At 54.5% G+C, this 22,673-nt stretch overlaps 7 protein-coding genes across 7 annotated transcripts; 3 read left to right on the plus strand and 4 right to left on the minus strand.

Moving 5' to 3' along the window:
* Window positions 1-1,019: 1,019 nt before the first annotated feature.
* MRS44_001225 (uncharacterized protein) lies at window positions 1,020-4,879 on the plus strand (the record flags this gene model as incomplete). Its single annotated transcript, XM_065623606.1, has 6 exons — window positions 1,020-1,690; window positions 1,739-3,208; window positions 3,590-3,668; window positions 3,722-3,824; window positions 3,880-4,204; window positions 4,252-4,879. The coding sequence occupies 6 exons, from the start codon at window positions 1,020-1,022 to the stop codon at window positions 4,877-4,879; spliced, it is 3,276 nt and encodes a 1,091-aa protein (XP_065480044.1).
* Window positions 4,880-5,035: 156 nt separating this feature from the next.
* Window positions 5,036-7,636, minus strand: MRS44_001226 (uncharacterized protein; the record flags this gene model as incomplete). Its single annotated transcript, XM_046273479.1, has 2 exons — window positions 5,036-7,371; window positions 7,438-7,636. 2 exons carry the CDS (start codon window positions 7,634-7,636, stop codon window positions 5,036-5,038), a joined length of 2,535 nt encoding a protein of 844 aa, XP_046139131.1.
* Window positions 7,637-8,294: 658 nt separating this feature from the next.
* On the plus strand, window positions 8,295-9,381 carry MRS44_001227 (uncharacterized protein; the record flags this gene model as incomplete). The annotated part of the gene is made up of 3 exons (XM_046267689.2): window positions 8,295-8,393; window positions 8,447-8,855; window positions 8,906-9,381. 3 exons carry the CDS (start codon window positions 8,295-8,297, stop codon window positions 9,379-9,381), a joined length of 984 nt encoding a protein of 327 aa, XP_046139132.1.
* Window positions 9,382-9,448: 67 nt separating this feature from the next.
* On the minus strand, window positions 9,449-10,523 carry MRS44_001228 (uncharacterized protein; the record flags this gene model as incomplete). Its single annotated transcript, XM_046280721.1, has 3 exons — window positions 9,449-10,052; window positions 10,112-10,374; window positions 10,428-10,523. The coding sequence occupies 3 exons, from the start codon at window positions 10,521-10,523 to the stop codon at window positions 9,449-9,451; spliced, it is 963 nt and encodes a 320-aa protein (XP_046139133.1).
* Window positions 10,524-10,824: 301 nt separating this feature from the next.
* Window positions 10,825-12,515, plus strand: MRS44_001229 (uncharacterized protein; the record flags this gene model as incomplete). The annotated part of the gene is made up of 6 exons (XM_065623607.1): window positions 10,825-10,830; window positions 10,900-11,173; window positions 11,229-11,330; window positions 11,397-11,465; window positions 11,516-11,934; window positions 11,997-12,515. 6 exons carry the CDS (start codon window positions 10,825-10,827, stop codon window positions 12,513-12,515), a joined length of 1,389 nt encoding a protein of 462 aa, XP_065480045.1.
* Window positions 12,516-12,985: 470 nt separating this feature from the next.
* On the minus strand, window positions 12,986-13,966 carry MRS44_001230 (uncharacterized protein; the record flags this gene model as incomplete). Its single annotated transcript, XM_065623608.1, has 2 exons — window positions 12,986-13,476; window positions 13,741-13,966. The coding sequence occupies 2 exons, from the start codon at window positions 13,964-13,966 to the stop codon at window positions 12,986-12,988; spliced, it is 717 nt and encodes a 238-aa protein (XP_065480046.1).
* Window positions 13,967-19,908: 5,942 nt separating this feature from the next.
* On the minus strand, window positions 19,909-20,331 carry MRS44_001231 (uncharacterized protein; the record flags this gene model as incomplete). The annotated part of the gene is made up of 1 exon (XM_065623609.1): window positions 19,909-20,331. One exon carries the CDS (start codon window positions 20,329-20,331, stop codon window positions 19,909-19,911), a length of 423 nt encoding a protein of 140 aa, XP_065480047.1.
* Between the last annotated feature and the right edge of the window lie 2,342 nt (window positions 20,332-22,673).

Here is a 22,673-nt window from a genome sequence, read left to right on the forward strand (position 1 = left end):
TCAATGTGGGACCGGGGACTTTCGGCCGGATGTCAGGTTGCAGCATGTCCGATGACTTGCTCTACAACGACGAGAAAAAATGTTCTATGGTAGCAATAATAAGGATCTAATAATATCAACTTTCACCTATGGGCTCTAAGCCTAAGAACAGGTTAGGAGAGCGGAATTGGTGCAACATTTGACGGAATAGATATGGGTGCCATGAGCCCCTGTAGAGTCAGCGTGAGTGTGCTGAGCCCCAGGTGCCTCCATTGTTAACCGCTAAACCTCGCTCCACAGGGAACGTCCTCTGTCATCTCATCTGCTTCCATTTCCATCATCAGCAATCATCAGTAGCACTGCCTCACACCCCCGACGATCGCTTCAGACCACGCGCTCCCCCTGCTCGCGCTAGATACAGAGCTGAGACTCCGCCCCAGCTTGTGCCGCTTTGCCCGCTTGTGCGGGAGCTGTCCATGAATGACCAGGCAAATGCGGGCGTGCTACCACATGCGAGATGCCATTGGCCCCGTCCTACCCAGGCCTTGGCCTTGCCCAGGACCAAGCTCCATCCCAAGGCATTCCAGCACCTCGCCGTCATATCTGGGACAGCGCCTCCGGGGCTGATTCTGGGCTTAACATGCTGCCTGGTGTGCTAGTCAACTGCTGTCTGCAGCGTCTTCTCCACTGTCAGGCCTTTGGAGACGCAGATCCCTGAGGCTTCTATGCTCTTACAGAAGCCAACCAACCCGAGCTCGACCAGGCTCGATTGGGACGCCAACAGTCCTACCATCTTGACCGAAGGCCTGCAGGGCCAAGGCACTCCTAGACCTTTGCTTCTTTATATAGCTTCCTGTCGCATGAGCAGTTGATGTTGACACCTTTGGTCGCCTCGTACAAGTGGTGCTGCTCCTCCTTGTTATTAGCACCCGCAAACTCTCGCCCTTCTTGTCTATCGCTAAGGCATCCCCTTTGTATGCCTGCGGGGGCACCTCCGTGTTTGCCTACTTGTGTTGTTGGCCAAACAGGCGCCGACAACCATGATCGGCCTGAGGCGTGATCAGCAGCTCATGCCAGGGTCCTTTGGGCCTGAAGACTACATTGACTTCTACGACAACCCTTTTGAAGCACTTGATGAGATTCAGACTGCTTGGAAGGACCGCGAGCCGCCTGTTTCCTGGTCGGCAAAGAACCTCTCAGAGATCGACGTCGCTGATATCGATTGGCATAAATACGACCCTCCAGCTGCACTCAGAAAGACCCCCAATATCACATCTCAAGTTCTGCTTGATATTCTTTGGACGTCACTCGAGAATGTCAAGGCTAATAACCTCGAAGAAGATCGCCAAAAGCAAGAAGCTGAGGAGCAGCGGAGGCTGGCCGAGGAAGACAAGGGCAAGGGCAAGGAGCCATATCTGCCCATCATTATTCCAGCCGACACTTCTGCTCAACCGGATACTAGTCCACTGGTCTCTATCATATGTCAAATCGGCTCACCTGTGACCACAACCACACCCGAAGCCATCACGAAAGCAAAGGCCAACAAGAAGCGTCTGTTTGCGCTCCGTCGATTATTCCAACGGAGGCATGAGAAGGGTGAAAGTAGTGCCACTGGGGCAGCTCTCGGGGCATTACGAGAGCAGGTTGAGTCGCCAGGGCCATTCTCTAGTCGATTCGGTCACTTATCCAAGCCGAGCCCTGAGGAAGAGGTGTAAGTTGGGAGTCCGGTTGTAGTGTCGTCATAACTAACATCCTCCAGCGAGTGCGTATCCTGCCTCGACGACTTCCACCCCAAGGACGTCATCAGGGTAACATGCCACAGCTACTGCCATGATTGTTTTGTCCGGCTCATTACTGCTGCGTGCCAAAATGAGCAACAATGGCCTCCAAAGTGCTGCTTAAACGAGATCCCTTTCAAGACGATCCTGCGGTTCATCCCGGCCGACCTCAAGAAGACGTTTGACGACCGATCCAAGGAGTGGGAGATCCCCGTCAGCGAACGTGTTTACTGCAGCAGCCCAAGCTGCAGCCTCTGGATCAGTCCCAAGCGTATCGATGCCAGTAGACGCCAAGGAGTCTGCGATAATTCTCATGTGACATGCACAATATGCCGTGCTCCCGCTCACGGAGGAGAGGAATGCCCGCAGGACAATGACATGAACCTTACCAATCTCTTGGCTGAAGAGGAAGGATGGAAAAGATGCTTCAACTGCAACGCCCTGGTAGAGCACAGGGAGGCTTGCCAACACATGACTTGCCGATGCGGTACTCAATTCTGCTATGTTTGCTGCCGGCGATGGCGGACATGCGGCTGCACGATGGAGCAGCTCACTGCACACAAGGACGGTGCAGCGGCTCGGCGTGCTGAGAGAAGAGCTAAAGAACTGGCTGAAGCCGAAGAGTTGCGCCAAATTCTACTTCAGATTGAGGAGTTTGAACGAGAAGAAGCCCTCAAGGCAGAACTGCTGCGTCAGGAGCAGGAGAGGCTGGAAGAAGAGCGTCGACAACGCGAACTTGAGGAAAGAGTCCGACAAGAGAGTATCCGCCGCAGGGATATTGAACTCAAGTATCAGGAGTTGCGTGTCTTACTTGATGATTTGCACGATTTGCAGCAAGTGTTGGTCGATGTCGATCAAGAAAAGGAGGCTGAGGAGTTGGTCATCGAGACCAGGGCTGCAAAGGAAGAGCTTTCAGAGAAGCACGAAACCGAGCGGTCTGATTTGGAGTCCCTCATGAGAACAAAAATAGCTGAGAAGGAGTACACGCTGAACAAGGACTTTCAGATCCGAGCAGCCGAGGAGAGCAAGATTGAGGAGGCCTACCACGAGCGACTTCAAGAATACTGGAAGGACAAGAAGGACGGAGAACAGGAGATCGAGGCTTCCATGCTAGCTCTGAAGAAGCGCATGGACCAGAAGCACCACTCGTGGCAGAAGTGGAAAGCTGGGGAGCTGAAGAAGTATGAGGCTTCACTCGAGGATAATAGGACATTCCGCGAGGAGCTCATGTACAGTGCCAAGCACAGATTGAGCGATTCCTACAAAGAGAAGGAGGCGGAGATGATGAGACGGATGGCAGCTGAGAAGAAGTGGCTCGAGGTTGTTATTTTGGAAAGGGAGAGGTTGCTGGGTGAGTGGGAGGTTCAGGAGGTTGAAGGGGACGCTGATAGCTTGTTCGGGAGGGAGTCTGAGGAGTTTGTGGATGCCCGTGAGGCTGTGGGCACAGCTTCGTGAGCATTTTGAGGTGTATATGTAAAATAACAACCCCTATTTCATCACGGTCCATGTTTTTGTTGTTGAAGGTGTGAATTGAACTACTTCTTCATGGACAGGTAGCTTATGGTTGACGGTTGGGTCCAATCACGTGGGCCCATTGCTCACAAAAAACCTCTACTTGGTGTGTATAATTCAATGTCCATCTCAACTCGCCACACCACAAAGCGGGACTCAATAAACCTCATCACTAAACGAACGCTTCTCCCTACCAATAGCAACATTTATCCTGAAGCGCCTTCTTGCAAAATGTCCATTGGCGGCGATACGGGGGTCTCTTCCAGTAAGGTCACACAAAATCAGCACATCTAGGGTATGCTTTGCTAACACCTCGACAGCCCCCTCAAGATATTCGATGTCACTCGGAAACAGGACCGTTTTCTATATGCTCTTGCGCCTATGGTGCGGTACGGAAAGGTATACTGCAGGCAATCAAATCTCTTCTTCCCTCATCTGCTCACAAGAAATAGCTCGCCTTCAGACAGACGGTTCACAAGTATGGCGTCGACCTCTGCTGGACTCCCATGGTTCTGGCCAAGGAGTTCAACCGCAATAGCTTTGCTCGAGACAGCGGTAACTTTTAGTCCATCACACATGGAGATGCGCACAAGCTAATAAGTGAAACCAGACTTGACCATCTCCAGCGAGCCCAACCAGCCTGCAACCATCGTGCAGTTCGGAGCCAACGTCCCCCTCGAGTTGGCTCGAGCATCTGCCCTTGTTGCGCCCGACGCCCAGGGCGTCGACCTCAACTGCGGGTGTCCACAGTCCTGGGCCTGCGCTGAGAAGCTGGGAGCCGCGCTGATGAACCATCGCGAGTTGGTCCGCGACATGGTCGTCGAGACTCGACAGCGCCTGGCCAGTGACGGATGGGGAGTTGGCCTCGAGGCCGATATGGAAAACCCCAAGGGCCGGAGCGTCAGTGTCAAGATTAGAATACATAAAGATCTGAGGTAAGTTCCCCTTCACTGGTAAGATATTGTGATTCACTCGAGGATAGGCAGACCATGGACTTCCTCGACACCGTGATAGGGCATCCCCAGAACCGCCTAGTTGACTGGGTTACTATCCACCCAAGGACAAGATCAACACCATCCACCGTCCCAATCAGAACCGAGGCCCTCGAGATCCTGACGGCCAAGTATGCTGGCACGCTCCCTATCCTCCTATCAGGAGACGTCTTTGACCTCAGCACGCTCCCTTTCCAGCCCACAATCACCACCAACAATGACGCCCCTTTGCCGTCCCTGGACAAGCTGGTCCTCAACGACACCAACTCCGCCGTCAACCTGCCAAAGCCGAGCAACACCCATCTCTCCGGCTTCATGTCCGCCCGCGGCCTGCTCGCCAACCCAGCCATGTTCGCCGGCTACGCAGCCTGCCCCTGGGAGGCCATCGAGACCTTCATGTGCAACGTTGCCCGCGCCCCGCTCCCCTTCAAACTGGTGCAGCACCACATCATCGAGATGACTGCACCCGGGATGGGTCCTGACAAGTCGTGTCTCCTGGATAAAAAGGAGCGTGCAGAGCTCATGAAGTTGACGAATACATGCGAGATCATGGACTTTCTCGATGACAAGATTTATGAGAAGACGGGGAGAACTGGCGGCCTCAGACGAGACCTATGAAGATTCAGAAACGCCCGTCACTATCCCCATGAGCCATGCACGATGAATTGCATCTTTCAAACGACCAAGCATGGTATCTCATGAATGCTACATAAAAACACACCCTCTACTACAAGGCTACACAGAGCTCCACCTCTTACACTCTCGAATCGACGCTCAAAGACCAGATAGAACGCTCTGGATAGCCACGGTCCCCGAGTCGTCACGCCTCTGGACAAAGGCTCGGAAGTCGGCTCTGGACAGCTTGCCTCTCATGCCCACCGTGGCCAGCGTGCGGTACTTTTCGCGGAGCGCCTCAGGTCCAACGATAAAGAGGGAACCGATCTCGGTGAGCATCTCGACAGTGGAGCCGACCTCCTTGGTCAGCGGCCACTCGCGCATCGTCGAGACGTACTTTGCAATATCCTGCGCCACCATGAGACCGCCAGTCGCGTTGACCTGGAACTTCTTGAAGTGCTCAAACAGCAGCTTCAGGATCACCAGGGCCAGCTCGCTAAAGAACTTTTCAGCGTTCTGGCCGTCGACGGCCTGGCGGGCGAGTCGCTGAGCGCGGCCCAGGAATGTGCAGATGCTGAGGCAAGTCGCTGTCTGCAGAGAATCCAGCTCGCCGTCCCTGGGCCGGAAGTCCTGCTTCTTCTGGCCGCCCAGCGACTTGGTCACCCAGTTGGCCACGACGTCGATGGTGCCCTTCATGACGTTGTTGGTCTTCTTTTCAATGTTATCAATCGCTACCTTCTTTTGCGCTTCCATACTCCTTCTGACTGTTGTGTTTGACTCGGCTAGGCGGATGAGAACCACTGTGATGAACCGATCCATGAGACTCGTGATGGTGACGGCCGGCTGTAGTCCTGGCAAGTAGGACAGGTCGGGCTCGGTCTTTGCGTACTCCAGCACCGAGACCTGGTCGAGGGCAGCATCCAGTGCCGTCTCGATGTAGACCCGGCCCATGCTGGTCAGGAGCAGGTTAAGGAGAACATTGACGTCCTTGGGAGTCTCGGTCTGGGAGCCAAGCTCCAGTGTACGTTGGACGCTCTCGGCCAGCCACTTGAGCATACGCTTTGCGTTAGGGATACTCAGGGCACCGTCTTCCTCTGAGACCTCAATCTCGTTCTTGTTGTCCTTGTCCTTGTCCTGTACGCCGGCAACGCGCAGCATCATGCGCTTCTGTGTGGGCGTGAGCTCCGACGAGTCGAGACGCTCGAGGTAGGCGTCCTTTGCGGATGCAATCAGCTGCGTGCCCTGCTGGGCAAGCGAGGCCATGAAGCCGGTGGGCGCCTTCTTGCGCCGTGAGTGATAAATACTAAACTTGAACAGCAAAGAGCTGTACATTTCCTCAAGACTCTTCCTTTCGCGGTCGATGTACGAGTTTCCAACCAGATATGGCACAAATAGTTCTTCCATCTGCTGGTCGAGTGTCTGTGATATTTGAGCCGAGCAAGGCTCTGGATGCTCAGTCAAGCCGTGAGACTTGAGGTCTTCGACCAGAGATCCAATGTAACTCCTCGACGAGTGCAATGCCCTCAGAAATGCCAGTGACGAGATCTTGTCAGTCTCATCCAGCACCATCTCGAGCCTCTGTTGGATTGACTGCTGAAATATTCGCTGGATGAACTTGATGAGCACGGTTTCGTAGTAGGGGAAGGCCAGCTTGATCTGGTTGGATTCGTCCTGCATGACGATCTTGACCTCGTCCACTAGGTTCTGTAAACTGGGCTCGACCGTCGGGGGCTCCGAGTCGGGGTCCGCAAGCTGCTCCCACGTCTCGCCGTCCATGGCGACCTCATCTGCCAGGAGTTGGTCGCGGTCGAGGAAGAAGGCGTGCTGGTTGACAAAGGTTGCAATGACACTAGCGCCTCCGTTGAAGTCGTAGAGAACCTTTGCGCACTCCATCATGTCTTCGTAGTTACCTTTCTTGCTGCTGTTCTCAAACTGCTGCAGAAGCTCCTGCTCTAGCGTCTCGCAGAACTTCTCGAGAACTTCCCTGGTATTATGCGACCTGTTGTTTCCCACAACGCCGTTTGTAACGCCGGTCCGGGGGCTGTGACCATTAGTCTGACCCCACGATGCCGGGTCGAGTCGCTGGCTGATGCGCATGAGCTGCCGCACAATAACTGCGCAGCGCACCTTGTTCTCAGAGCCGCCCTGCCTCTGCACATCTTGAAGTGAAGTCAACTTCCCTGTCTCGCTGACCTCGGTCCAGCAGGTGATCAGAAACATGGCATCGTTGGCGCGCCGTCGCTTCTTGTCCAGATCCTCCAGCTTCTCGCCTATTTGGACGGCTATGTTGCCCCCTGTATGACCCCTGCCACGGCGGTGGTCTTGACTGAGGGAGAGGTCAAGCTGTTCAAAGGCCCGCATGGACTCATCGAGCTTCCGACCTAGCGTGTCGAGGGTTGAATCGTGAGCGGCCTCTGCACGGCGCACGTGTGACGTGAGCTCCGACTCTTTGTCCTGGAGCTCAGCTCCAAGAGAGCCAAGTTGGTCGAGTGCATCTGGAGCACCAGGTCAGCATGGCCGGTTCCTCGACAATGTATGTGTGTAACCCGGCGACATCTTACTCTCGAATGTACGGATCAGGGGCTTGGGATCGAAAGGTGCCTGGGTGTTGCCGCCAGATCGGCGGTTCGTAGGTACGGCGCTCTCTGCAAGGCTATCGACAAAGTCGCGGACGATGAATTCTTTACTGGAGAAGTCGTCGAGAGTGAAGTTCGGCCCCTTGGGGAAGAGACTCTTGGGGCCCGAAGCGGACCGCTCCATGGTGGGAACCTAAGCTGGTGACGCTGAACGAGGTAGAGGCGCTACATGTGGGGAGGGGCAATCGACCGTCGGTTTGTGAGCTCGGTCGAAGAAAGGTAAAGTCGTCGTGATCGCGAGGCCGCGTGGTCGATGTCCAAAAAGTTGATCATGGAACATTCATGGTCATGGCGATGCTTGCCTCGTTGTCTCGAGTTGAGTTGAGCTTGCTTGGCTGGGGCTCATGCGCGAGGTACGTACCTGCCCCAGCCCCGCGCTGGTACTAAGCTCGTACCTGCCTCCAGGCGTTTGAGCTGAGCTGAGCCACAGGCACAGCAAGCACATGCGACGACAGCCCTGCGTAATGTGGCTGAGGAACACGCCAAGGAGCTCGGCAAGTGGAGTCAATGCGTAACCCATGGCTGCACCGCCACAATCCATTCATTAATTCCCTGGCAGCTGGAGCTTTTGATACCAAGACAGAGACACGTCTGCCCACACTCGCTCGCTCGTCCAAGCTCCTTTATAAGCGGCACCATCCCTCGGTCGCTTCGCGGTCGCAATCCTAGATCCTGAGCCTTCCCTACGACCTCTAGTTCTCTGGTCTATACCTGAGCCTCCAAACACCACAAGCCATCGCCAATCCCGTTAGACAGCCTCTCGAGGCTGCGCCGACTACACCATGCCCATGATGACCGCCCGCGATCGCCAGGCCTACAGGGCCGACGATCAGAAGGACCACACGCTCTTGTCCGAGCAGGAGAGGCAGAGGATGCTCAAGGTATGTGCGGCGCTTGCGCTCATATGCTTGGACCTGGTGCTAACTAGACCTAGTCCTATCTCCCAACGCCCAACGATCCCCCGCCTACTATCTCTACCAGTTCGCGAACACAGCGCAGGTCTCGGTTAGGACTCCGTCGCTTTGTCCTGAACCAAATCCACATCCTCATCTTTGCCGTCATGCACGGAATCTTCTCCCTCTACATCAAGACCCGGCAGATGTGGAATGTGGTCTGCTACCAGACCTCGTCCGTTCTCAAGTACCACCACGGCACGCCCCAGTACATCAAGAAGGACGTCATGGCACTGAAGAAGATGCCCAAGCATCTGAGTGTTATTCTCAAGTTGGAGGAGAACCATCGGACAAAGGCCGACCTCGACCGACTTCTTGATGAAGTGGCCGAGATTGCGACGTGGTGCGCATGTGTTGAGATTCCCATGTTCTCGGTCTATGAGAAGACAGGTTTGTATTCACGATTCCAACTTCTCTTCATACATACTTACATTACGTAGGAATCCTCAAGAAGCACATGCCCCGAGTTTATGACGCCGTCAGCCAAAAATTCACCTTCTACTTTGGCCCTGAGCACCCCAGCCTCACTGTTACGTCACCTCACAAGGAAGACTTCCCGACCACTCTTGGCGAGAGCCCCAAGTCGCATCTGCGACTACACCTCATCTCGCAGCAGGATGGACGCGAGTCCATGGTCGATCTCACCCGCACCCTGGCCGAAATGTCCCAGAAGGGAAAGCTCTCCCCAAGGGACATCTCGATGGAGCTGATCGACGCCGAGCTGTCCGAGGGCATCATGGCCGAGCCGGATCTCCTCATCACCTTTGGACCTTACCTCGAGCTCTCAGGCTACCCTCCCTGGCAGATCAGACTGACCGAGATCTTCTGTCTACAAGATAACGAGAGGGTCGGCTACCAGGTATTCCTCAAGGCCCTGCAACATTACGGCGGAGCCCAGATGCGCCGCGGTAAATAGAGGCCTACCAGTTAATGTTTCTTTGTCGTTTTCATCATACTACATCTTTCTTTTTCCAAATCAAAACTCATGGTTTCCATACAAGCATCTCACGAGATTCCCCGTTCCATCTGTACACTGGTCCCGTTCCCACATTGTAGTTGTAGTAATTTTCTGTTCCTCCTTTAACCATAGCTCTCCGAAAAGTGATGTTGATTCTCCCTCCATCCTGTTCATTCTTGCCCGTCCGTTTTGGGATCGAGTGCAGCCAGTTGGACTGTGTCCTGCCTCTCATCAGCACCATGTCACCACTACCCAGGGGCAGCTTCAAGGGGTTCGACTCCTGAGGAGGGGCGTCTGGACGCGGCGGCTTGTGCTTCATGAGAAAGTCTCGCCGGGCTCCCAGGGAAAAGGAGGCGATGGCGGGGTCGCGGCCCAGGAACTGCTCGTCGTCACTGTGGAAGCTGATGCTGTCCGCGCCCGAGGCGTAGTAGTTGACGAGACAAAAGTTGTACTGGCAGCCTGTAGCCGCCTCGGTGCGACAGCGGAGCTCATTGAGGCATCCCGGTATGGGCCGGGGCGGATACCTGTCGTATCGCTTGTCCGACGCTCTGGAGCCGGTGCTGGCGTCGATTGGTTCACCCTTTTCGTTGAACTTTGATGTTTCGTCAATGCCAAAGACTGTTGTCCATCTTGAGATATATGAGTTAGTGCGATGCTTCAGAGGTAGAAGCAAAGGCCGTCTTGCTACCTCGGTGTTCGTATTTGAGTCTCTATGCCACCGCGCTTGATCTTGTATTCAACTCTGTAAAACGGCAGTTCTGCGCGGAGGAACTCAAACAGTTTTCGAGAAACATGACCCGGGATAAACGGCTCAAAGTATAGTAGGTCCAGGTCGGGCTGGTCATTGATCTCCCGTCCAGGTCGAGCTGGCAGAGTGACCAACTCGTTGCTGATGGAAGTTGGCAGGTTTTTGATGGGATGAGGATAGTGTCGATGTTTCGAATAAGTAGCCTATAAATATGTTAGATTTGGCCAATTTGAGATATAGCCTTGGATGTGCCTACTTCTTCGACAGTCTGCTCACTGTTGACATTGGTCTCATTCCGGGGCTTCTTGACTACAGGGCTGAAGAAGGCATCAAGGGTTCGTTTCTTGGACATGATGCGTCTATGGGCGTGAAATTGAGATGGTACCTCTATAGGGAGCTTACACATAAATCATCAAGTGAAAGAATGGTTGTGGTAAGGATACCGTCTTATTCGAATTAATCAACACTGAAAGTCGTGACATCACTCCCAGCCTTGCGCAGGTCCATCAAGAAATGTGGCGTTTCCTTGTGGCGGTGCACAACCCCCTTCCCCAAACCTAAGCCTTACCCAAGCCCTAAAACTCATCTCAGCCTCAGCACCCTTGTCTCAGTCAGTGCTTTTCGCCCAAACCCAACGGATAGATATATCGACCATGGATGTTAGTCCAACAGAAAGTAATATTTTTGTATCAAGAGGGCCAAGACTAATGAGATAATTATTTTAACAGAAGAACTCGCAGCTGAGAGACATGAACCTGTTCAGAGCCCCCGCCGCACGCGCGGCAAAGACGCTAGACAGGTCGATCTTTGCAAAGACGCTCAACGCTGCCGCCGCGTCCATCTCGGAGAACCGTCTGCTCTCCAAGTATCGCAAGGAGCTTGAAAAGACCCAAGAGGTCTTGTTCATGGAGAGGTTCAACCCTATCCTGCCTGATCCGGATCCGTCGCTTGCTTCTCAGGGGAGAAAGTGCATTGTGCTGTCTCCTCAGATCAAGCCTGCCTGTGAGTCGAGTTGAATTCCCCCATGTCAGGTGCGGTAACTTATAACATGATACAGCGCCAGAGACGTGGAGTCCGACTCTTCAAGAAGCATCTAAGCTTGGAGAGCTCAAGGTTGTTCCGTACGATCTTGAGATTACCTATGATTTCTGGAATTACTGTATGTGACTCAGACGTGCGTCACTCAACGGCCATAAGACTAACAGAACAAACAAAGTTGATGTAGTAAAGTCTATCCTCCCAGAGGAACTTCACGGCGAGATTCCAAGTGGTTTTAATACGGTAGGACATGTTGGTAAGTTGATATCTGTCTCAAGACGTCAAGTCATATCCTAACACATACAGCCCATCTCAACATCCGGGACCAGTACCTACCGTACAAGAACATCATCGCCCAGGTACTTCTGGACAAGAACCCCCACATCAAGACCGTCATCAACAAGATCGATAATGTCGGCTCGGAGAATGAGTTTCGAACCTTTGCTTACGAGGTCCTTGGCGGGCCTGACGACATGAACGTCGAGGTGAGCGAGGCTGGCTGTACCTTCAGATTCGACTACTCCAAGGTATACTGGAACAGCAAGCTTGATACGGAGCACAAGAGAATCACAAGCTTGTTCAAGCCTGGGGAGGTTGTGGCAGATGTCATGGCCGGCATTGGACCGTTCGCCGTGCCCGCTGGTAAGAAGGGTGTCTTCGTCTGGGCCAACGACAAGAACCCCGAGAGTCATCGCTATCTCGAGGATGCGATCCGGAAGAACAAGGTAGACACCCTTACAGTCCTCTTCTCAGGCCTTGATATTTGATTGCTGACACTTGATTCTAGGTCTCGGAATTCGTCAAGCCCTTCAACTATGACGGGCATGACTTCATCCGCACATCCGCGGACCTGGTCCTTGAGGCATCCAAACGAGGTGATTGTGCCGTCATCAAGCCACCGAGGCCACCAAGGAAGTCTACAGCGCCGCCCCCGGAGCCAGTCCGGGTGCCCGTGCCTCCGACCATCTCCCATTTCGTCATGAACCTCCCGGCGTCGGCCATCGAGTTCCTCCACAACTACCGTGGCCTGTACCACGGCCACGAGGACCTCTTTGAGCCGCACACCGAGACCAAGCTCCCCATTGTCCACGTCCACTGCTTCTCGGCCAAGACGGACGACGACACGCCGCTCAAGGACATTTGTGAGCGGATAAACAAGGAGATCGGCGTCATGCTCAAGCCGGGCGATGCTGAGAAAGAAGGTGAGGTGCTTATCTACGACGTCCGCGACGTCGCGCCTGCGAAACGCATGTTTTGCGCCTCGTTCCGGCTGCCGCGCGAGGTGGCCTTTGCCGCCAGGGCCTAGATAGCCCCGGTTGATCTCGGGTCCCGGCTGGCGGGCGGCCGGAGCGTTCTCGAGACGGTCTCTCCGTGCGTGGGATGAGATGAGACGACACGACACGACACGATTGAGAAGGGAGACAAAAAGAAAAAGTCAAAACAGGCGAGGCGAGCCCTGGCCCGATGCGACGCTCGTTGCGTCCCTAGGTAGTGAGCAGGGTCGCATTCCAACGGGGCCGTATTCCGTCAAGACCAAGTGCGTACCGTAGGCGCTTCTTTATCGCTCGATATCTTGCTTCTCGTCTGTCCGGGAGGTTTCTCCCCGCCTCCAGTTCAGGCACGATGACGCTTGAATGATAGCCGCGATAACGGCCCGTGGGGCTCTCTCGGGCAACCCCGACCCTGACCCTGTCCGGCCTCGTCTGAGCAAACCAATGCGATGCAAAGCAAAGCAAAACAGAGCAGAGCGCAGGACAAGGCAAGGCAAGGCACTAACTAACAACAGCCTCGCATGCAGCCGGTCAACGCACGTTGAGAAGCCGCCCGGGACTTTCTGGCAGATCGACGATGCGATACGATACGAACAGCAGATGCCAGGTCGTGGCACGCCCCTCCCCTCCATCCATCCCTCCCCCTGCTCGTGGGACGGTTGGTTCGCCCAGGACGTGCTGTGGCCCCCGGATGCTCACGGGTGCCCACCACCAGAGATGCAGCCTCGACACCCTCTTCTGAGTCAAAGGCGTGGTCGACCCCGAAGCCCTGGGATGGGGGAGCAATGTCAGTGGATGGACGTCTCGACAAGGACAACTCAGAAGCACCCCTCCAGGTCCTCATCAACCAACAGATGCAAACACCAAGACGAAGCACCGGCCTGGATTCTACGCATGAGCTCGGTCGCACCGCAGCGCCGTTGGACAGTCGGCCTGCTCGACTGCGTCTTGCATGCATTGGAGCTGACGCGCCCTGCCCTGCCATGCTCTCTCCTGCTGTGGAACTGGGAAGTAATGCTGTCTGTACCTAAATCAAGTCGGGGATGACCCATGGGGAATGGGAAAGGTAACCGATTGCTTGAGACAGTGAGATGAGACAATGAGACAAGGAAAAAGAAATGTTTGCGCCGTTACTGCGCGTGGCTTGCCGATTCCAACGGTAGCGCCCACGAGCTTCTTGATGTGGCTGCATTGTGTCAACGTCGTGCCATGATACAGGCGGCTGAGCCCATGACGGCTTTGACTGACGTTGGTACCTACCTATGCCGAGATGTTCGGGATCCTTCTTTCGACGCCTGTTCTGTTCCCATGCTCCCATTTCCCTGCTCTCCGAGTCCAGGGTTTCTTCAGCCCGGGCAACCTCGGTGTGGTGTCTCGTAACCCTCCACGCAGCAGCCATGGAGAAGAGGGTGCTGCGATCCCACGCAAGTTCCCCTGACCGATCGATGCGCTTCAGCCATTTTGTGACAGCGCGGTGAGAGATCATGCCTCCAACTGCGTGCTTGTGGTGAATAGATGAATGATAAACAATCCTCTCCACTTTGCATATCTTGAGGCCGCAGACAATTACCGTCAATCAAATGAGCACTAATGCTTCCTTCGACAAGTCACGTCGGCTCGACGGCGGACCCTTCAGCCATGGATGCCATTCCATGCCGCTTCCGCAGCTAACGGCTCCATCGAGCAGGGATATCAACACCCATGCTCAGGGTGGGGGGCCGTTCAGCGTCTCTTTTCGCGGCCGGAGCAAAACTCCAGAGGGGAACATGGTCATATTTCATAGGCGCTGAGGCCCGACAGTCGTCCTTTGCGCCAGGCCACTGAACTCATGATCCGTGCCGACGTTCATGATAGGCCCCGTCTCGAAGCGAGACGGCGATGGATTGAGAAACCGGTACTCACTCCGAAGACTCAACCCGGTGGCGAGAATAACGATACTCATTTCGGTTGGCAATTGATTGTTCTCTCCCAAGACCTCGGCGAGGCTCCGGATTCTCGGTGACTGCGAGGCAATCCGCATTCGAGCAACTGACATGGAAAAAGTGCAGCCCACCACGGGTCACCATGACCCCTTGATCCCTCTGAGGCGGGCCGTTGCGGGGCCTCAATCGCTTATGTGAATCAGTATGGACAAGGAAGCTCGATGCCGTTCCCTCAAGTTGATGTCCAGCTCCAGGGACTGGGATATCAAACACCATGACCCGAGACATGACCACAGCAACGGGCTATTTGGGGCAGCCACCAGAGGAGGCTGAAGGGGATCATCCGCTGCCTGGTTGACATGCAGCGCACATCACACATCGCATATCTGCACCAGGGGCCATCTCCATTTATGATCTGCTGCAGCACGGTGGAAGCCGGGGCTTGGAACGAATAGGGTGTGGAGAGCCTCTTGGGATGAAGCAAAGTGGATAGTCGAGTAGGAGGCTGAGGATGCAAGTCGATGAGCTAGTAAACACACTCGCAACCGAGAGGGTTGCAGCCCAGCTATTGCAGGCGTAAAGATAGCAACGGGACGGTCGATCAAGATGATAACAGAGGGGACTAGATGTCGCAAGAAGATGCGTGCTTTGCGCCAAGTCGGGAAAGAGGAAAATCCCCATGGGCTATCCACGAGCTTCCACATCTGGAATGCCCGTGATAGTCCAACTCGTAAGTTGGCCCCTGCAATTTGGATATGCTGGTGACAGGTTGAAAGTTGATAATTCACATGCCAGAGAACCCGTTCTGTCGATATACCTGGGTCCGTTGGCTCAACCCCAGCAAGGGAGCCACAATACTAGGAAGAATCGAGAACTGGTTGCAGAAGCTGCAACAGGCAGCACAGGAGCCATTGAAGAGCCACGAGTTGCCAAGACTCTCCTTCTCTCTTGTCGTTGGAGACGCACACACGCACAAGTTCCAATAGTCTCGGACCGACGGACTTGCTACTTGTTGAGTCCTCCGTCTCGGCCGATCCGATGGCTGATGACAAGCAACTCCAGTTGACGGCTGCTGACCAACGAGGGGTGAGGGGAAGGCGCGATTGGCCCGATCGAATCGGCACTGATCCCTGTGTTTTGAGTTCTTAGTTGGGTGTCTTATAGGGCTGGAGGTGTGAGGGCGACAATGATAGGTAGTCAACGTAGAGAGAAGATGGGGTTACAGAGAAAAGACCAGAATTCAAGAGAAAAGACCAAGAGCAGGGAGAGAAGTGTAATCCAGCAACCAAATGTGATAGGCCAGGCAAACAGGAGAGATACACCAGAAAACTTGCTTCATGCCCATGAACACAACTTGCTGCAGAGGCTCCCCAGTTTCATGTCATAATGATCAACACCTCTCCAGGCAGCCGATGAGATAACGGCGAGGGGGCAAAGCAGCTGTTCAGTGAGACGCTACATCGCAACTCCAAGCTCAGGTACTGGCTGAACCAAGATGATGATAGACGACGGATGGAAAGCTTGCCTTGCCTGGCATCCCGAGACTAGCATTTGGGGGGCACCATTCATCATCGGTCAACCTGAGGACCCTTGCGACATCCTCCACGCCCCCGTTGTTTAAACATGAGGCATCAGAAGATCCCTGTATTTGTGCAGGTCGTGGGAGCTCGCGATGCGTTGCCAGTAGGCAGTACGCAAAAGTGCGAAGGCCTGGGTTCGCTGCCAGGTGATGCTACTCTTACGAACCATGAATCTGCCGCCAGCATGCAGCGTAGCAATCGTCGGAGATCCTTTCTCGTTGTGAGCAGGGACGCTCCCGAGTCGTCGCGCCAGTGAAGCTAGCCGAAGCTTACTCTTTGGTGGGGACACGACAAGAGCAACCACGGGCCATATCAGCCGATCTGGATAAGAACTTGGGTCTAGATCTTTGAGTTAGCTCATCGTTATAACGGACGGGTTCCGCGGGAAGGTTGGTGTTGAAAGAGCGGCAAGCAGTAAGCACGAGGTTCAGCCAGCCTCTGCCGCTCACGTTACGAAACTGCCGTGCATTCAACAAGCAGTATCTGTGCAATCAACAGAAACGAGCAAGCTGGGTTGTGTAAGGCCAGATGGTGTTGAGGTGGGAAGTGACGGATGTGCAGCATGCCGATCAGGGTCCTTTGTCGTGTACCGGTTTGTGACGAGAAGTGCATCCTGCGCATCAGAGTTTCGAGATGCAGACGGCGAGCAAGATATCCACAGCGGGCATGAGTGGGTTTCGAGGCTCATCCGAGGCGGCTTGCGTGGATGGTGAGCGAGCTTGTGTGCTTGTGTAGACGGCGCGAGATAGGACCGAAACTGACCCATCAATAGGTGATTAGTTCGATCCATAAATATCTCAACACCATGGATATTCATATTTACCTAATAAATACTGTGCAAATTGTGTGAGCGGCAATTCCAGAACTGAGGCAATTAACCTGTACAGGTCAATATTCGCTCGCACAGACGCTCATGAAACGACAGCCCCCGGAAAGCCTCGAGCTACAGCGCCCGAGCTATGCCAGCATCTCCACGAAAAGAGAAGCAGATGGCGTCATCCAGAGTTCAGCGAAGAGATGAGAGGCGTGCTTGTGGCTGGGCCAGGTCCAACCAAGCCCAAGCAACTGCAACGTTTAGCCCAGAGCAACTGGATACCTAGGCAAACAGGTGGAACAGAGGATGTGTCCATATAAACTCGACGGTGTTTGGATACCGTTAATACTTGGCTTATGTGCGTCGTAATCTATGAGTTGAGATTGATGAGGAGCCCTTTGAATCGTGATCGTAGCGGCCGATAAGGCGATTTCCGAGGGCGCAGCCAAGCTCACACAGCATGAGAGGCGCTCTTCAAGACTGTGTTACCGTACCCGAGAGTTGCATCCAGCATCTCGGCTGTCGACAACCGTGGCTGGTGGTCAAGCTCCTCGTGCGTGGCAGCCGCCAACACTCGACTTGAGAGGCGCCTGTGTCGACCTTGTTCGTCTCCGGGCAGCTCGTTTACTGTCAGGCTGCTCCAATTTGATGTAGCTAACCCTTTGCGAGGGCGGGGATAGGATGGCCCTACAGTAGCCACATCGCATCCGCATCCGCGCCCGCATCCATAGCCGCGTCTGCGGAGACAAATGCAACCTGCAAGACGCAAGCCAGATGCAAGCCACAGTGGCCAATGGGCTAGAGCGAACAAGACATGAAGCAGGTGTCAACGTGGATTGGCCGTCGAGGTCGCCTGCAGGGCGTTTCACAGCAGAGCTTCCCCTCTGAAAACACTGGGGGGCTGTCAGGAAACAGGATGACCTACCCGGGGCTGACCAGGGCGGTCTGATGGTGGCTCATGGCTGGTGCTTGATGGTTCATGGCGCAAGAGGTCCGAGGGCAACCCAAAATGATTCGACTTTGATGCTGAGTGTTCCAGTTGGCTTCCCCGACATTGCTACTCCTGCGTACCTAGGTCTAGGTGCGTGTGTGGCAAGAGAAGCTATCGGAAACCGACCGAGTTACGTTGCAGGGAACGAGACAACACCATGACCAAGAGCCAAGCCAGGCAGGGAGACGAGAGATGGAGCAAGATGGAGGCGATGGCGGAGACGCCAGAGAAGGTCTGATAAGCGCCTTGTGTGACTCGTATCGACGTGGGTGGTTGAAGACATGGCGAGTAGTTGGAGAATGAACGACGGCGAGATGCTTGATAAGAGAGATAAGCAAGCAATGGATGGATGGATAGCCCCTTGGCCTTGTGTAGAGGTTGCTCAAGACAAGCACGATGAATCCGGGGGTGCGCGAAGATCCCCGGGGGGTGTTTGTGATCCATGGGGAGATGGATCCTGGGGAGAGATTCTGGGGATTTTTCTCGCTGTGAGGGGGTGGACTTGGATGGAGGTCTGGGCAGGAGCCCCAGTGGGTGGTGGCTGCCAAACTCCAACAAGCCCAGTGTTCACTGCCAGTGCCATCATCTCATGTCGCCAACAGAGCCCGCCATCGATTGGATGTTACGTATTCTGACCTTTACTTTTTGCTGTTGCCGGGATCGGCAGCAACCCTGTCCTTGTCTTCTTCAACATGGCGTAACTGAAACAGGGCAATTGACGCTGGTCGCTATGATAGCTTCTCTTGCCTCACTCACAGACCAACTAGGAAAGCTCGGGATCGTCGCGAGCAAGCTTGACTGCCGTGGCCGTTGACCCGAACTCGGCTAGCAAGCTGTTGTTGGTGGGAGATACCCCTACAGCATGACACAATGTGGTCCAGGGAGGAAACACATGGCGTTGACGAGAGGCAATCTGGATGTCAGCGTGTTGGTTCCTCGACGAGTATCTTGTTTGTTTGCCCTGGAAACATGCCAGGTACGTGTGCAAAAATTATCAAATCCCGGTAATCCAACGTGCAAATCAAAGGATGGCTGTTGGTGCCACCAACAACACCACGGCAAAAGACTTCCGCCATCCGTCATGGGAATTCGGATCAGGGACAAGCAGGGCTTCTGTTGTTATTCCACGGTGCCTTCCAAAGAGCTACCCTGTGGCCACCACCTTGACGATGGCAGCACGCCGGCTTCTCGGAAGATTTGGCCGTGGCAGCCATCATCACATCGGCCCCTGAACGCCTTTCAGACAACCCGTCATCCAGACATGCTCCTTGCCAATTGCTAATGCTCGTGGTCGGCTTGGCCATGGTGGCCGAGTCTCCGACGTGGGATTGAAATCAGGGCAATCGGAATGTCATTATGACGATGAGGTCCGAGTGGAGTGCAAGGAGGACCTCCACGTCACACAAGAGCCTCGATTTCTGAAGTGATGGAAAGACGCAATACTGCAAAGCTGGACGGCTACTCGGCCAAGAACGGGGGCCCAGACATTGAATAGATACAGTATCCGCAGTCCAGTCGAGCTGTTTCTCCTCCAGGTTCGGGTTCCCACTTATGGAGACGGTAGATCATCGAGGCATCGACCTAGAGGTCGATCATCAAGGTCGCACGGACCGTACCGTTGATAGCTGAGCGGAGGACTTGGAATGCTGTAACCCTAGCGGCCCAGTGTCGCAACTTACTGTGGCTACAACACCACACTCTGGGCGTGCATTCCTGTGATGCAACGAGCACCACCCTGGACCTAGCCGAGGAGCTATGGGCGACGCTTGATATCATCTCGAAAACGCTTTCTTGAGGCTCCTCCTCGGCGGCGGCGGCGGCGTGCTGATGGCGAGACAAGGGCCCAAGCCATGCTCGGAGTTGCTGTTTCGAACTTGCTGCAGGGACCGACGGCCGCGTGGGAGATGAGACGCAGGACATGATGATTCAACACCGGCATGCAAATAAGATGGGATGAAGCTCTGAAGCCGTGCCACGGATTGCCACCATTGTATAACACGAAGGGCCTCCCACGCACTCAATTGGCTTTCCTGGCGCACTCGGGGTTTCCCGCGGAGGCGTGATAACCAGGTATCAACCAAGAAACGCCTCTTGGGCTCCCTTTGCATCTCGTTGCTTGCTCTACCAAGTGCGTGCGAGCGATATCAGAAACCACCCTGCGCGCGCAGCAGCTCGAGAGATGAGTACTGACTTTCCGTATTCGTACTGCCTCAGAAACAAATACCGCTTTGGCGTCGCAACCCCAATGAATTGAGTTGGCCGGCGCCAGCAAGGTTCCGGCTTGGTTCCCGGGCGCCGCCGAGCAAGCCAGCCTCTGGGCTGCGTCTCTTTGACAACGCGCAATTGATCGATTGAGGAGGGAGGCTCCTCCTCCTCTTGTGCGACATCACCTCGGAGCTGTCGTCGGCATACCGGCGCCGGACGACCCAGAGCTACCTTGGGCCGACCCAAATGGAGTTGCTCCATCGCGGATAGTGCTGAAGCCGCATCTCCAGAAGTTTGACTTTGACGACGACAATACTGTAGCGAGTAGTCGACGTACATGACTTGATGTCTGCATTAGAGTTTATGTATAGGACCCTTAATTCTCGCATAATATCGCATCCATATTTAGGCATCACAGGTTAGTTAGCACTTTTGACTCGAAAAGCCGTTTTTTTCTCCAAAGACCCCTGGATTTGTGCACATGTCGATATGGAGGTCAAGGGTAGGGCAAACGCCACCCAGCACGCAAAAAAACATTAGTATCAGCCATTCAGGATGCAAAGTCTGCACGCAGTATGACGCCGGGGATTTTCATACTGTAAAGTGAGACATGCCAATGGCGGGCATCAACCAACGGACGAACCTCTGGCAAAGCAAAGTGTGTGTGTGTGGTTGTGGATCGCATCAATCAGGAGGAGGCTCGAATTTTTTTTCTCTTCGGGGATTTTCTTATGTCGCTTTTCTCCGGCCTCCTTTGTAGGTTGAGGGTTGACTTTGAGTGTGTCCCGCCCAATTGATGATGCGATCCAATCCCAATGCCAGCACTAAATTGTTGCCTTTTGAGCATCAGGGATGTTGGTGGGCACTGAGCGGCTTCTGGAACTTTGAGAATCCCCGCTTCGCTTCCAATTCAAAGGCCAGGCCTGCCAGGCGAGGGCAAGAAAAAAAAAAAAAAAGAACCGACAATGTTCCTTGCCCCTCTCTCCTTGAAGAGAATTTGGACGAATCCGCATCGTCGTCTTCTCGGGCTGTGACCCTCTCCAGTCTTGGGCCCTCGTCTCTTCTACCCTCCCTGCCTCTAAACCCTCCCCACCGTCCAGGGCCGTCTCCAATGCGCTGGACTCGGCTTGGTCGGGGGAACTAAGCGTGGGCCCCGGAGCCCCGGTCTGGCATGGCGGCTTGTCTTGGACCGTTCCGCTGGGCCCGTTCTGGCTACTCCCCCCTGGCCTCGCACCCCCGCCCCAGTTTGTCTCGAATCTGGTACCCGAGCCCATTCCAACGGAGCAGAGGAGGCTGAAATTTTAGAGAGATTGAGGGAGGAACATCGGCTTGCTCATTCGCAGATGGGATATGCGATTGCAGAGGCGAAACATGAACGAGAGCAACATGGCGAGTCGAGAAAGGCCGAAATGGGACTGCATCGTGACTCGCCCGGCACCTCGACCCGGACGGGCTCTTACTGTACCTACCTATGTTGTTGGACCGAGTGTTTTTTTTTTCTGATTTCGTCGTAATGCCCTCCAATGTCCGAACGTCCTCGGTTAAAACACCTTCATTTCATGTCCTGATGGCAGGCATGCTGTGAAGTGGGATCTGGATCTTGTCGCCCATTGTCCTCGTGCCCAAGAAAAAACAAGTTGCTTGTCATGATGGATCATGTATCTGTATCGTATCCCCATTCCGCTTTGGGCTTCGCACGAGACCTCTTGGTGCTCCGCCCGGGGAGAGGATCCCGGACTTGAACCTGAACCCGAAGAGAAACTAGGGAGACGAGGGTTAAAGAAGAAAGAAAAAAATTCTCTTTAACCTGGCGACAACGCCCGGACCAGGCAAAACCAGGAGAGCGGATGCACGGGGCGACGAGACGGAGCGAAATAACCAGACAAGCAAGACCTGACCCAGTGACCGTCCCGTCGCGTGGGACTCGATGCGATGTCGTGCTTTTCTGCCCTCCGCTTCTCTTCTAAGTGAGGCTGAAGTGGAAGCCTCGGAGGCTCAGAAGGCCCGTCTCGGCGACTCTTTGGTCACGCGCACCCTCGTCCCGAAACCCTCACTTACACGGCGCCCTTGTCGGTCAGGAGACTGACTGGTGATTTCTCTGTTCGTGATGCCCTCTTGCTCACTCGCTCGGCCACGTCCGAGACCAGAGCCACAGAGCCTTCGCGGCGACGGTGCGCCCGGAAGGGTTCCCCTGCAATCGCCTCGGGGTGGGGAGAGCTACCTTCGTAGCAAATTGCTTTGGTACTGTTTAGCCGTGGGTTGGGCCTCTCTGACCCCGCAAACAACCTAGTCGCTTCATCTCATATCCATAGACACGGGAGCATTGAGAAGGGGAGAGTCATGGGGGTTGTAGATGGATGATTGATTCAATTGCTGTCACTGTGGGACCCCAAACTCCTACCTATTTGGGCACTCGGTAAAGGGACGGGACGCTCTTACTCACATGGAGATGCTGTGCGCAATATTCGGAGGGCTTAGTTGTGGTGGAGTTTTGAACACCTAGCTGAGTGTTGTGCAGCGTGCCATCTTGTCCGCATCATATCACATCACGTCGCATCAAGCGCGCATGACATGGATTAACAGACATTGCCGTCCTTCTGTTTGAGAGCAAGTAATGAAAACATCACTCATCCACCGGCCTATCTAGGTTCGAGCCTTGAGCCTGCGCCGAGAACTTCAAT

Source organism: Fusarium solani, assembly GCF_023522795.1.
Source record: "Fusarium solani strain SB1 chromosome Unknown bctg00000000, whole genome shotgun sequence".
In the NCBI taxonomy this organism is placed as follows: Eukaryota; Fungi; Ascomycota; class Sordariomycetes; order Hypocreales; family Nectriaceae; genus Fusarium; species Fusarium solani.